Source organism: Thamnophis elegans, chromosome 4 (genome assembly GCF_009769535.1).
Source record: "Thamnophis elegans isolate rThaEle1 chromosome 4, rThaEle1.pri, whole genome shotgun sequence".
In the NCBI taxonomy this organism is placed as follows: Eukaryota; Metazoa; Chordata; class Lepidosauria; order Squamata; family Colubridae; genus Thamnophis; species Thamnophis elegans.
In genome coordinates this window covers 90,278,791-90,294,470 of record NC_045544.1, presented here as the reverse complement: position 1 = coordinate 90,294,470, position 15,680 = coordinate 90,278,791, and the positions used below count along the sequence as shown (strand labels likewise).

Here is a 15,680-nt window from a genome sequence, read left to right as displayed (position 1 = left end):
CTTTAAATATCACTTTGGCAGCATCCTCAGAGCAGTCTGGGTTCATGATGTATATCTGGGTATCATCTCAAATAGCTAAATGGCATCTCCCTTTGGCTTTATATATAGAGAGGGAGAAAATTGATTCCTGAAGTACAGTACAAAGGAAGAACCACTGTGTATTTCTCCTCCCCTATCACTACTAACTGGAACCATGGTGGTGCAGTGGTTAGAGTGCAGTACTGTAGGCTACTTCTGCTGCCTGCTGGCTGCCTGCAATGTGGCAGTTCAAATCCCACCAGGCTCAAGGTTGACTCAGCCATCCATCCTTCCAAGTTGGGTAAAATGAGAACCCAAATTGTTGTGGGCAATAAGCTACTCTGTAAAACTGCTTAGGGCTGTAAAGCATCGTAAAAAGGTATTTAAGTGCTATTGCTATCTACCAAGATAGGAGTAGAACTATTTCTACCATGGTCTAACTCTCCAGACAGTCAGGATGATACCAAGATTTATGAGAAGTTGTACAAGACTAGAATAGACATAACACCTCATCATGCCAAAAGTCATCAGTCAGAGCAACCGATGATGTCTAGTATGAGTCCAGATAATTCTTATGTCTAGAGTACTTTGTAGTTGATTGTGAACCATCTTCATTTTTTAAAAAAAGACCAGATACTAAAGAAGGCTGTGACCTCTTTTAAGGATATCAGTATCATCCCCTGGTCAAGGAACGATTAATAATCTCTTGGATCTAGGAAACAACTTCCCTCCAGCTATCCAAAGTTCCTGCCAGCAGGTAACTGAGGGTATCCTAGAGAGCACCATTTACTCAGAGCAACCAGCCAAAAATAACCCTAGGTTATATCCCAATCATCACACACTGCCCATGTGGAATCCAGATAGAAGTGAATCTGAGTGGCTGTACAGAAAAGAACATAAACTTTTTTTGGTCATTTTATACTCTGTAAAATAAACAAAGCAAAATTATCCTCTAACATCAATAACCATTGGCAACCATTTGTGGGTGAAGTATATAATATTACAAAATGTTGATATTTTTAGAGAAATAAATTTATTTTGGTTGCTTAACAGCAAATGTAAATAAAAGTTATCAGTGTGCCCCAGAAATTTAAATAAAAGAGGATAATCAATGTCCCAGTAGAGCTGACAAAAGAATACAAAAGAATATGGGCTGTGGTTTCTACAGCATCAAGTTACAGAGACAATTTATTTGTTTATTAAACTGATTTATTCAGCCACCCATCTCACAAACAAGTGACTCTAAATGGCATACAACAAATTTAACAAATTTGTTAGCAAATACATTAAAAAGTATAAAAATTAAACAAAAAAAAGGAATAATAGATGAAGGAATGTTAAAAATAATAAAGCCATCTCATTAATCAACTTGTCCCTGGTGAGGTGTCATGTGGGGTTTTCCTATATTTCCCTTCCAAAGCAGCTGTGGGGAGAGCATTAGTTCTGTTCTGTATAGAACATGTTACTTCAATACAGATGCATTATTTTAGTAGTTCATCAGACAAGTTGTGCACTGTTGGTGAAGGATGTAGTCTCACAATGATCTCCATTCATTTGTTCTTTTTTTAAAATCTTCCTTCCTGGTGTGGTCCCATAGTCTGGGAATTAAATTGTGCACTGTTTTTTTTAAAAAAAAACCTATTTTCTATACTTTCTAATATAAAACTTTGGGCCCTATCAGGAACAGGGGTTTATTTTATTTATTTGTACCCCACCTTTAGTATTTTTATGAATAACTCAAGGCAGCGAACATGTCCAACACCTGTTCCTCCTATTTTTTTGCACAACAACATTGTGAGGTGGTCTAGATTGAGACAGAATGACTGGCCCAAAAACCAATCATCTGGCTTTCATCTGCTGCTTTCATCATGCTGAGAGAGGGGTCTAGCATCTTTTTCTGTAAAAGTATTTTTTAAAAAATCTGTATAAATACCTTGATCACATTTGGAACTCTCTGGACTGATCAGTGAGCTCTGCACCCTGCAATAATATTACATATTCAGAAACAGTTGTAAAGGTAAAGTCCTTGACCTGTGAAAATCAAAAACTTTAAAATTTGATCAAGACAATGGCTTGGCAAAATGTGCTATGAGTGGCAAAATCATTTTCTCTGTACCCTGAGCTCATACCTCCGGATCAGGGAGTTTCACATAGCAAATGAATTCCTCAAAATCTTTGGTTACCACTTACTTGGCATGTATTGAATAGGAAAATTATCAAAGCTTATGATTTAGGGTGTGTTTAAATATCAGAAGCACTTGAATGTTTCATTACCGTGAAAACTAGTTTTGTTTGCAATCCATATACTTCATTCTGTAGTTCATTTTGTAATATTGTGAAGTAATTAGCCTAGGAATGGATCTATGGGTTCAACTGAAAGCCCGCCACTAGTTTTAATTCATGTAAATTATATATATTTTAAATACTAGCCTGGGTAATATTTGAGTGAATCTTCTACAGTTCTAGATATAGAGAGCATGTGATAGACATCAGTATTGCGTTATAGTTAAATAGTATTAAATGTTTTTTGAATAAATAGCTAAAATATGTAATTGTACAGATGGAAATAAGTCATTTCAACAAGCATGCTATTTCTGTAAAGTGCACAGCTTGTTTTTGCTTTATTTATGGAAGAACACGTACATATATCAATTGTAAAATCACAGTTGCTATTAATCTAACTCACAAATCAGTATTTTGATTAATTATGAAAGAGATTTCCATTCCAGATGATAATTATAGAGTTAGTGGTTGACAGTAGTTTCTTCCTCCTCCTCTCTCTCATTCTCTCTCCCTCCCTCCTCCCTCCCTCTTCCTTCCTTCCCCGCACTTTCTCTCTCCCTCTCTCTCTCTCTTTCGGCAGGTAATTCTTAGACAATAATTGTACTATGCTTGAATTGTATAAGAGAAATGCTCTCCCGAGGTACTATTTTGCCAACTGATATGTTTTGTAGGCTATTTTAAGAAAAACTGAAAGACATTTTCAATCTTATAATAAAAATACTGACACATACTCCATTTGGATTGCAGTATTGATTTATATGGATCTTTCAAAGTTGTTCAGAAATTTCAATGGGTCCAGAATGTCCTAGCCAAATTATTGACTGGTTCAGCAATTAAATGACTCCATTCATTGCCTATCTTCCTTTTGAAAAAATAAAAAAATGCTATTATAATTTGTAAAGCATCTATATGCCTTAAAATTAAAAAATGTTATTCTTCCTTATCAGCCTGCTCAGACTTTAAGATGTTGAAAAGGTCTTTTTATTTGATTATCACCACCATCAAAGATATATCCAGAGGCAATGCAAGACATTCTCAATTACTTTTTCTAGGCTTTGGAACTTTCTGTCAAGAGAGATCAAGCTTCTCTTTTGTCATCCTTCTATTAGGCAGGAGAAGTGGGTTTTTTTTAATCTAGGGTAGTCTTTGGCGTAGAGGTTTTGGATTGGTGGCAAGAGGTTACCACTTGTTTTATTGATTGATTTTTTTTTTAAATGGTGTTTCATTATTTTGATATCTTTCATTTTTATTATCACAAGCAGTGCAGATATAAGTCACTATAATCAGTGAGAATTTTCCAGTTGATTTCATAGAGAGATAAATTTCACAAAAGGGTTGACTAATTCTATTGGGAGAGGAAAAGGAAGCCAAGAAATATCAAGTGCATCTTGTTATTAATATCACTTCTGGGCACCTATTTTACTACTAAATCCACCTTCACAGAGATTTGAAAAATAGAGTTACAAAAATATTTAAGGGATGTCAGACTAATCTCCAATGGCACCCCTGATATCCGATTTTGACAATGACTATTTTAATCTGATTCACATAAAGGTTTCCTGGTTCAGTCATTTCTGACTCTAGGGTGTGGTGCTCATCTCCATTTCTTATCCAAGGAAATCATGTGGCCAACATGGCTATACAACAAAGATGCACAGAATGCTGTTACCTTTCCTTCATAATGGTACCAATTTATCTATTCACATTTTCAAGCTTATGAACTGCTAAGTGGACAAGCAAGGAGCCGGGGCAAGTAATGTCAGTGTTGCCTGACACTTGAGTCTCAAACCCAGGCTGTCAGCTTTCCAGTTGATAAGCTCAGCATCAGAAAAATCAGCTAGGGTCAAATTCATGACTAAGGGGGAGATAGGTTGTATTTGAATACAAGTTTTTCCAAAGCTAGTAACTACTGCAACTATACTATTAAAATGTGTTGTCTTGACCTTTAACTGGGCAAAATGGTGTATCATAAAACAATAATTTGGAACCAAGGTACCTCAAATAATCTAGCTTAATGAATTGCCCAGTATTTGGGACCAATGTCTCCCTAGGGCAGGAGTGTCAAACTCAATTTCATTGAGGGCTACATCAGGGGTTGTGTTTGACCTTGGGGGACCAGGGCATGGCCAGCTCGACGTCCCTCATGTTGGGGGCATGCATGGGGGCCCGAATGCTCTGCCAGTGAAAACAGACTCCCAAGCTCCTTTTTTTGACTGGGACAGCCTCCTGCAACCCTTTTCCAGTGAAAATGGAGCTTGGGAGTGCTGCCCATGGTTCTTGTGAGCTCCATTTTTGGCTACGACAGTCTCCTGAAACCCTCTGCCAGTGAAAGTGGAGCTCAGGAGGGTTACATGCAGTCCTTCCGAGCTCTGTTTTTGCTGGCAGAGGCACTGCAGGTTGATCATTTGCTGTTTCCAGGGTGGTCCCATGGGTCAGATCTAAGAACCTACGGGCTGGATCTGACCCGCAGGACTTGAGTTTGACACCCCTGCCCTAGGGAATGAAATTTTAGAAAGTTGTAACTGATTGAGTGGTACTAGCTCTTGCTGGACTGCTGATCTGCTTTTTTGCCCACCTGTGGTAATAACACAACAAAGTACAAGTTATCTAGTTATCTGTTAAACCCTTGTGCTTGCTTGGAATGGGCTTGAAAGGAGAAAGACATTGTAAGATTTTTGCTGTGATATAAAAAAAGGTGAAAGACAAAATAACTTTTTCATTGTGTTTAAATAGTCTATGAAACTTATTTAAAAGTTAAAAAAACAAGCAAACAAACCTCATTCTGACTATTTAAGAAGGATAGTTTGTTATAAAGTATAGCTATGGTCTATAGATACACATTTTTCTTTTTTTACATGAACTTGTTATTATGGTTTTCTGATATTCTACATCAGACAAATACTGTTGTTTACGAGAATAGGGATAGAATATAGGTACGTACATATTCTACCTGGAGTCATCCATGTGACTTTGGCTTCAAAAGAATGATGAGCTTCAATAATTATAAAATTTCATACTCTTAGGTGGATTATAAACTATAGAGCTTCCTAAATTTGGTTCCTGGGGTCTTGGTCTCCAATTAAATGCATTGGGGACAGGGAATTGAAGAAAATAAAGGCCAGAAATTTATTAAAGGCCACTAAGAATATTGTATTTTCAGCTTGAAGAAATTCCTCTAAAGGCAATCTACAACATAAGAATGGGACAACTTTGCTAGCCAAGTATGAAATTTGCACAAGAACACTGCTTTCTAGTTACTCCGTCTGAGTCATCTGCTTTTGAAATAGAAGCACACTCAGCAGTCCTCAAAAAAAGTTATTGTCGAAAGTAAAGACAGAACACACTCTATTCTAGCCTTCTGCCTGACTAATGTGACACAACTATTCTTTCAAGTTAGCTTGATGTAGTCTCAGGAGGATAATGGGGAGTTTTACTTTTAAAAAAACTGACAAAAACATCAAGAAAAAAATTACAGAACTTCAGATAATGGATTGCTGATAACATTAAGACATTACAGAAAAGAAAGTAAAATATATTGAAGCCTTCTCAAGCCTTTGATAATTCATCCTGGTATTGGAATACTGGAATGGCTTGAACCTACCTGTTTGTTATGGAAGTATGGTAGAAGAATATATAATTCTGTATACTGAACAACTAAATGAAAAATAATCTGCATCAATCCTGTGGACTCACATATACAATAAAATAACTTTACTTCAAGGGAATATTGGTTTTATACTAAATCTATTACTCATTCCTTTTTCTCTGTAGAGCTATTAGACTATGATGTGTCTGTTAATGCTTCAGATCACATATTCATGAGGTTTAGTTTGTTATTTATTTATATGTTTGTCAGTTTTGTTATAGCCACCCTACTTCAATGGATAGTGTACAGAACACCCCAAATTAAAGATTCATAAAAAGAGATAAAATAGAAAAAACTCAGAGACAACCGCAAAAATGATCTTAAAATCAATGCAAATTAAACAAAACAGGACTCCAAAAATACAATAATATATTACCTCCAGGTCTGGGACCAAAGCTAAGTTTTAAGAATTTTTGGAAGCCTGGGAGAGAGGGTTCTGTCCTTATTTTTTATTAATTGTACAGGTAGTCCTGACACCAATTGAGCCCCAAATTTCAGTTGCTAAGTGAAACATTTGTTAAGTGAATTTTGCCCCTTTGTACGACCTTTCCTGCCACAGTTGTCAAGTGAATGACTGCAGCTGTTAAGTTAGTAACACGGTTGGTCAGTGAAGCTGGATTCCCCATTGACTTGGCTTAGCAGAAGGTTACAAAAAGGGATGAGAGGACCCTGAGACATTGCAACCATTGTAAATATGAACCAGATGTCAAGCATCGAATTTTGATCACGTGACCATGGGAATGCTGGAACGGTTGTAATTTGTGAAAAATGGTCATGTCACTTTTTTCAGTGCTGTTGCAACTTTGAATGGTCACTAAATGAACTGTTGTAAGTCTAGGTCTACCTGTATTGTGAGAAGCAAGAGAATCATTTAAAAGATGATAGAGCATATGTTATGTAGGTACACACGAGAAGACTATTTTATTAAGGTGCTGCAACAATAGGAAATTCCCACTCTCGAACGAAACTGAATCTCCAATAGTCAAATACTTGAAACAGTCATTATCTCTTACATTGAAACCAGCTCTCTGGACAATTAGCAGTTTGCAGATCGGTTCCTAGATGCTTTGGGATGGTTGTATATTAAAATATATTTGAGCCATTTTTTTTTTGCACTTATACAGTAGCAAAAATGTGATTGACAGAATATGTTCACAAATGGGGAGATCCAGTTTATAATAATCAAAACCAGTTTATGCTGATGAATTGAATTGAGAGGAGGTAGTTTGCCCTCCCTCTGCAGCTCTCCACATACACTTTAAAAATTTGCTCCAGATGGTTCTCTAAGCTGCCAGATCACTTTAAGAGTATAAAAACTACAAGAGGGAAAAGAAGAGAGAAGAGGAGCAGAAAGTTCCCTCTCATGCAATTCTAGAATGCATTCATTATTCAGAAATAATAAGGTGTATGTTAAGTGCAGGCACAAACAATATTATTCCTATTCAAAACACAACAAACAAAGAGAGCTTCTGAAGCACACTATTGGAGTTGCAATTTCAGTTACATAAAGGACGGGTATTTCAATCATGCAGCATCAGTTACTGAGTTACTGCCAGGCTACAAATTAAGATTAAAATTGAGTGTAGCTTGAGAAAATGTCATACCTCAAGGACAAAAGAAGGCTGAACAGGCACTAAAGATTTTATAATAGGAAGAAGAATTAAATTACAATAGTTTGTTGTTTATATGCTCTGGCAGTCTGAAAATTACATAGTTCTCCATTTGTAACCTTTTGAGCTTCTGTCTTTAGCAATCCATGAGAAAGCCAGCTCCATTATGAAAATGTAACATTTCCTTTTAGTGCATTTTAGGACACAGAATTATTGGGAGTCGAGAGAATCTATCTGGATTAGATAGAATGAATGATAGAAACTGTCTATATTATTATAATAAACTATGTTCTGATATAGCAGAAAAGAATGATATTACTATATATAGGTCTATTCTCAATCTGATACATAATCACTCTTCCAAAAACAATCTTACTTTTTACTTGCATTAATTCTACATTACTTATATAGGGTTTATGAATTGTTTCTATTTAAATGCATCTAGGGTAATGTTAAAAGAGTTATGGAGAATTTCATTTCTAAATTAATATTACAGAGACTACAGAGACCCATTGTGATAAAACAATTTGTCATGATTAATTTGTCATAATTTGGGTGCTACTTTTGGAATAGTTTAGTCATTTATACATATCCAGAGAGCTAATTGGTCAGATGTAGGTGCCATCCCTGGAGGTTTTTAAGAAAATATTGGATATTGGTCATTTGTTTGGAATGGTGGAAAGATTTCCTGCTCATGTAGGAGGTTAGGAGGTAGGCAGTTAAGACTAGAAGACTTCCAAGTTCCCTTCTAACTCTTATTCTGTATTCTGTAAATAGAAAAGCATTGCAAGTAGCTGAGGTGCCTAACATTGGAAAATCATACCAGTGGCAGGAAATGGCTGGGTTAAAAGACAGCCCTGAGACACAGATCATAGCAACACAAAAACAGGCACTATATACCAGATCCATTCTACTGGGGTCGATTGCACTAGACGGGATCCAAGGTGCAGACTATGCAGAGAGGCCTCAGAGACAGTCCAACATGTAGTGGTAGGATGTAATATGCAAGTAGGAGCAACATACATTGAAAGGCACAACCAGGTAGTTGGCATTGTGTACAGGAACATCTGCAGAGTTTACAAACTACACTTTCCAAGGTTCAGAGTGATGTCCACAAAAGGTTGTGGCAAATAAAAGGGCTAAGATCTTATGGGATTTCCAGACAGGAAAGGCAGATACTGGCCAATGAGGCAGACATCAGGTTGATGTCAAGGAGACAAGGATCAGAAGACAGCAGTGGTGGTAGATATAGAACTGCCAAGTGGCAGCATCATCAGGAAGGAGTATAAAAAGCTGGAGAAGGAGGGACTAAAGAGCGTCTGGAAAGTAAGGCCAAAATGATACCAGTAGTGGTAGGAGTATTTGGGATGATGACTCCTAATTTGGGCGAGACCTTTCAGCAGATTCCAGGAACAACTTCAGAGCTCTCTGTCCAGAAGACTTTAGTGCTAGGAACAGCTGAGATACTGCACAGATCCCTCAAACTGGCAGGCTCCAGTAGAGGACTCAAGAAATATGAATATGAAACTCTGGTAATTGAATAAAAACACCTCACTGAAGAAAATAGGTCTCCAGAATCTTGGATAATTTGTTTGTTTAATTTATATGGCTGTCCATTCATGACTCCAGTAACAGTTAACAGAATAATAGAGTTGGAAGGGACCTTGGAGATCTCCTAGTCCAGGGGTGACAAACTCGCATCGTCACAGCAGCATCACATGACGTAGCAGGACTGTTTTCCCCTTTGATAAATTGGGCGGGAGTGGAACTGGCTGGATGTGTCATGTGCTGACTCCACTCCTGCCCGATTTAGCAAAGGGAAAAACAGTCTTGATACATCATGTGACGCTGTTGTAACTATGCAAGTTTGACACTCCTGTTTTAGTCCAACACCCTGCTCACCAGAAAACCCTACAGCATTTTAGACAAATGATTGTCCAATCGCTTCTTTAAAACTTCCAATGTTGGAGCACCCACAACTGCTGGAGGCATGTTGTTCCACTTATTAATTGTTCCAACTGTCAGGAAATTTCTCCTTAGTTCTATGTTGATTCTCTCCTTGATTAGTTTCCATCTGTTTCTTGTCCTGCCTTCAGGTGTTTTGGAGAACAGGTTGACCCCCCCTCTCTTTTTGTGGCAGCCCTTTAGATATTGGAACACTGCTATCATATCACTCCTAACCCTTCTTTTCATTAAACTGATTAATGATAACTCTGCAATTATAGATGAGCTTTGATTTGAGGACAAAAAAGATGAAAATATTGGAATGCATTGAGCTCTTGATTGCTCTTTTTCCTACCAGCATGTTTGGGGAATTTGGGCTGTATGTATGTAGGTGTTAGAGGGATTCTGGCTCAGCGATTAAAGACACTGAATTTGTCAGCCAGAAAGCTGAAAGGCTGAGTTCAAGACCCAAGCACTGTGCAATAGCGTGAGGTCTCATTACCTGCCCCAGATCCTGCCAACTGGAAAGTTTGAAAGCATGCAAATATAAATAGACAAATAGGTACCACTTCAGTGAACAAGGGGACAATTCAGAGGTGGATTCCTTCTGGTTCAGCTGAGTAGGTAGTAACTCAGCCTGCCACGCCCCCAAACCTGTTCTCTCAGTGATGCCATAGGTGCCACCATCTTGTTTTTTGCTTCTGGGTATGCACAGGAGCATTTTTTAGTACTGCGCATAGAGTGGATCAAGTGTGTGTGTGTGTGTGTGTGTGTGTGTGTGTGTGTGTGTATGAAGTCACGCAGTGCCTCACTGAGCAAGCCAGCAGTAGCAGCAGCCGGAATCCACCCCTGGAACAGTTCATGTACATAAAGAGGGATCTGTTTTATAAAAGGACTATCTTATTTTATAGGAAATTATTTTCAATGAATAGTTATTATTTTTGTGCTGGTTTTGGCATGCTTTAGCATGTAACTTTTGGATGCAGTGTGTGTATAGATATACATTTGCATGCTTGAATACAAGTAATCCTCATTTAATTACCACAGTTGGGATTGTCAACTTGGTAGCTAATCACATGGCTGCAAAAGGCTTCTGGTGTCATTTTCCTTTGGTCATTAAAGGAATCACTGCAGTCATTAAATGAGACATTGCATCACTGTGACTTACAATTTTATTTTTGCATACTCCATTAATTCTGCTTGTTGGAAGACAGTGGTAAAGTATGTGAGTGGCCATCATGTGATTGCGAGATGCTGTGGCAATTCTAAATATGAGAGTTGGTCACCAAGCTGGTATTTTCATACCTTTGTAATGTTGTATGGTCGCTAAATGAGGTAGTCAGTAAGCAAGGGCTACCTGTATGAACAAAAATATCCATGTGTGTTACACAAAATATTTATGGGGAGAGGGCTATCCAGGACTGGCTTGAGCTGATTAGACAATTCCATCTTGGCAAAATGGGGGAAACTGGGTGTTATCTAGGAGTTTGGGGTTTAGAAAGTTTCACAGTCAATTCTTCTTTAAGGGTGGAGAGTATTTTAGATTCTGCTGATTCTTCCTTTCAAGTTAATGTCATAATGAAAATCATCCCATAATGTCACTGAACTTAATTAGTTAAAGAAATATTTATCTCATATCATCATATCCATCCTCTGAGCCCTGTATGCATCAGATTGGAAAATGTTAATGTCAAGAAGCATCTCATTCTAATGTATTCTAAGTCTCACATTATAATACCGTATTATACTGCAGTGGAAGGAGAAGCTGGCAATTATTCTGCTGACTTGACTAAAACTGTCACTTGCATTAATCCTCAGTTGGAACTGGCCCTAAAAATAGAACTGCGACAGCTGACATTTTTCTTTTAAAAGCCTTCTCCATCTAAATATAGAAAGGCCTATGTTGCCTCTCACAGGAATTATTACATGCACAAGCCAGAGTATCCATAAATAACCATGGCATCTCCCCTGGTAACAACACATAACATGCACTTTGGATTGCTGGGAATTCAGCTCTACTGTCCAGCTGGGATTGTCTCAGCTGTCAAGCCTTAATTTTTAAAAGCAATTTCACCTCAATGGCCTGTGCAACATTATAAAAAGAGATGTGAAATGCTTTAGAGGTAAAGATCTTAGATGCTGCATTGTGCATCCTTTTTATTAGATGAGCAAGGAGGCAATTAAATCCTTGGACTGGAATAAAATAGAGATTAATTAAATAGCCAAGGAAATAGCTAAGGAACAGAAGATCTCTTAGAAAGGATGTCAGGTTTTGAACACATTTTTTTTCCTTTGCATCTGTATCCACATACACCATTTTTTAAAATAAAAAATGCAACACAACACTAACTCTCTCTCTTTCCTTCTTCCTACCTGATTCCTTAGGTGGGAGAGTTCAGAGCTCATGCAGCCGAGTGGACAGCCAATGTTACCGCAGAGTTCAAAGAAACCCGGAGGCGCCTGAGTGTTGAGATCTATGACAAATTCCAGCGGGCTACCTCCATCAAAAGAAAGCTCTCTGCAGAAATGGCAGTGAATCACAGCCAAGACCTGACTCCTTGCAAAAGAACCTTGTCTGTCAACCACCTCACCAGCGAGAAAGATATCTTGCCTGCCATCACAAAGACAGATAGCATTTATATGAATGGCTTGACTCCTCACTGTGCAGCGGAAGAAATTGCTGTGATTGAGAACATTAAGTAGCAGTGACTTTGAAGCCTGATCTTTTAATAAGAAGCCACCTATGGTTTAGACTTACCTTGTAGGTCCGATTATTTTCCCTCTGTCCATAACCGATGCCAATAGCATTTTTAAAAATTCATATGCATGAGTTCCAACAGAAATCTACCCACAATATGGAGTCATCCTTATATTTCTTGAAAGACACAAGGTGAATGGCACTTTGGTCATTGACAAATGCTGGACTAAGCAATGTTCAATGCCTTTTTTAAAAAAAATAATATATATTGGTGCCCAGACTGGTTTTTGTTTTTGTTTTTCTTCATCTCTCCTGTTGCGCCATAAGGCGTTAAGAATGAATAATGCTGGTTTAGGTTAACAATGTAGCTTTGAGAGATCAGTCCTTAAACTTTTCAGGGTCTACCATGCCAAGCCTAAGAAAGGACCATACATGGACTACAATCTATATGTAAATGGCAAGAAAATCTTATGCAGCCTTTTACCTAAGAAATTTTTGTCAGTGCCTTATCTTTTAAAGAAACAGAATCTCTATATCTTTCATATGGGTTTTTGCTAGTTTGTTGGTTCTTGCATGAGTACAATATCTCATGTTTATATTTCCTCTTGCCCTCCCCCCCAACCATGTTTTAAGGATGTCTGAAGCCAAGGATACCAGCGTTAAGAAATATGCCAAATCAAGGACATCAAAACGCCACTTCTAATCTAGCTTTAAAGGCACTGCAATTATAAGGGTTGCAAAAGGTGTCCCCTATAATTTTTTTTTAAAAAACTCAGGGGCAGATAATACATGTACACTCAATTGATATGTAGAATTTATGGATCCATGTCAGGTCTCATTATTTAAACTCTACTCAACCTTTCGTACCCATGCACCATGTACCAAAAATCTTCAGTTGTGTGTTATTAAATTATCTGACAAGAGATACATCTTGGTGCAATAGATTCTTTTGCATATAAAGAATGCAGACCAATCCTGAATCAGCAGCAGGTCAGCTACTAGTAAATGCAGTGCTGCTGGCAGAAAAGCATTCATTCCCCACCCCCACCCCCTCTCCGTTTGTTTTATCTGTGTCATGTTAGAAGCTCACTTAGCACAGGGATCGTGCCTGCTGGATTGCTTTCCTTGAATGTTACATCCTACATTTTTGCCCACAGCAGCTGGGAATAAAAGTAGGAATGCAATTGAAACTGGCATCACTGTGACTTTCAACACCAAGAATATACAGTAGATGGTATCTGAAGACAAATGCAGACATGGAAATAGTTGATTAATAGCACAGAGTACAAGTAGATGGTTCTTGGTTGGTTATAATAGGCTGATTTTGCAGATCTGAAACCAATCCTTAGACTTTCTTTGATTGTTTTAAAAGAAAACAACTTAATTTTATAGCTTCTTGTGTCTTCTGTTAAGTGTGTATGAAATCCAGAAGGAATGCAGAATTTAAAATAATGGAATGGAATGCAATGGCTTGTCTTTTAAATTGTTTTCAACATTTTATTCTGTTGCAACCTGGCTGTATATAAATACCCCTTAAAAGATTAATAGGCAGCCTGATCCTCAAAGCATAACTAAGGTGCAGAGCTCCGCTGAAATCACAGGAGCTTACACTGACAGAGCTATTGGAGGCCTTCACTCTTGGCTCTGAGTATTTAATACAAAATGGGACTTCAATTGGAATAAATAACATATCCGTATCATTTGATTATTATTAATAGCAGTATAAACTATGAATGTTAAATTTATGAATGCTTCGTTTATTTCCTAACAAATCTAAGTTATAGGTGTAAATAGCAATCGGTGAAGAGTTAACAAGAGTGTACATCTCAGATCAGTAAAGTTCCATTAAATATATATCAGGCCAAGCTCTTCAAAGAAAAAGGCCCCATCACCACCATTGCCCCCCCAGCACAGTGTTCTGAATGTCAACATGGTAAGAAAAGTTGTCTTACCATGTATAAACTGTGAATTGTAATGAAAATATAAAATAATAAAGTTTTTAATTTAAAAAAAATGTTTCATTGAATCTCCTACTTGTGGCTACTTTAATGCTGGGAAAACCTCTGTAAAATCAGGGTAGCGGAGTTCATAACATTTGATGATTTCTATACCCAATTGCAGCCTTCTTAATTTTATTAAAATTATTTTGGCTGATATGAACAATATGCCCCTCCAGAAACATTTTGTTTCTTCTCCATCTGTGGTTACTGCTTTATACTTGCATTTTGTCTTAAATATGTCGACCTTAATGCAACAAGCGCAAAGTGATACATACCATAGGGCATTCGTGTTTTTGTTCATAAAAGCTATCTTGTCTCTGAAATGTTACTGCAAGGCGCCCTTTTTATTTCTAAAACAGACACTTTCACACACATATTTAGACATAGCTTAAATGATAATATTTCTGTTGGGTCTAAAAAAAGCTTTTTTATGCAAAGTCCTTTTATAAACCCAGTTGCGTATGCAAATAATCTACTTACGTATCTCATGACTATAACATTAAAGGCTCTTCTTGCATAAACAAATCTGGCTGAGCTGAATTGTCTTATACAGATAGTCCTTGATTTACATTCATTTAGTGATTGTTCAAAATTACAACAGCACGGAAAAAAGTGACTTATGATCACTTTTCACAGTTACAATCCTTGCAGGATCCCATGATCACGATAAAAACGTGAATGCTTGGAAATTGACATGTATTTATGACAGTTGCAGTGCCTTGGGGTTACATGATCACCTTTTGTGACCCTTTGAGACAAGCAAATCAAGGAGGAAGCCCGATTCACTTAACAAACGTGTTACTAATTTAACTGCAACGATTTACTGAGGCAACTGTGGCTAGAAAAGTTCCAAATGGGGCAAAACTCACTTAACAACTCTCTCCCTTAGCAACAGAAATTTTGGGTTCAATTGTGATCGTAATTTGAGGACCACCTGAACATTAAAAAACTCTAATAGAAAAGCATCTTTACCAGGGTAGTATTGGACCCTTTATTCTTTGACCATGGATTATGACTTATTGTTTATTTTGTTATGAAACATCAGTGTGATGTATAGCCTGAAACCAAACATCTGGAAATTCTTATAGACTTATTAGGCTATCATAACTGGATAACTGAGCATTAGAAGATCAGCAGTGATATAGTAGAGAAGAGGATATTCAGGACTTAGGATAGCATTTACATAAAGCAGATGTTGATCTAATAGGTGTCTATATATGCAGAAGGATAGCTCTATGCTATACATGGTTGTTGTTCTTTTAGTGCTATCTCTTAACGGGAGGATGGTGACCATCAAGCCTATGCATTATTTTGATGTTACTCTATTTGTTCACAGCCACGGATGATTTTCTGGGGAAATGTAAGGGCTACAGTGATTTTCCATTGACTTCTGCAACATTGCATGGTTATTAAAAGAGTTCAATCCAATTTTGTATGTGATTATATTCTGAAAGATTATATAACTGCTACATATTATTATT

General features: G+C 37.4%; 1 protein-coding gene across 1 annotated transcript in view; it reads left to right on the top strand.

Moving 5' to 3' along the window:
- Nucleotides 1-12,204, top strand: part of KCNK2 (potassium two pore domain channel subfamily K member 2) — a 68,062-nt gene extending 55,858 nt beyond the window's left edge. The window contains exon 6 of the mRNA XM_032216723.1: nucleotides 11,887-12,204. Coding sequence (XP_032072614.1) covers nucleotides 11,887-12,204 — 318 coding nt within the window. The remainder of the gene's footprint in view (nucleotides 1-11,886) is intronic.
- Nucleotides 12,205-15,680: the final 3,476 nt, after the last annotated feature.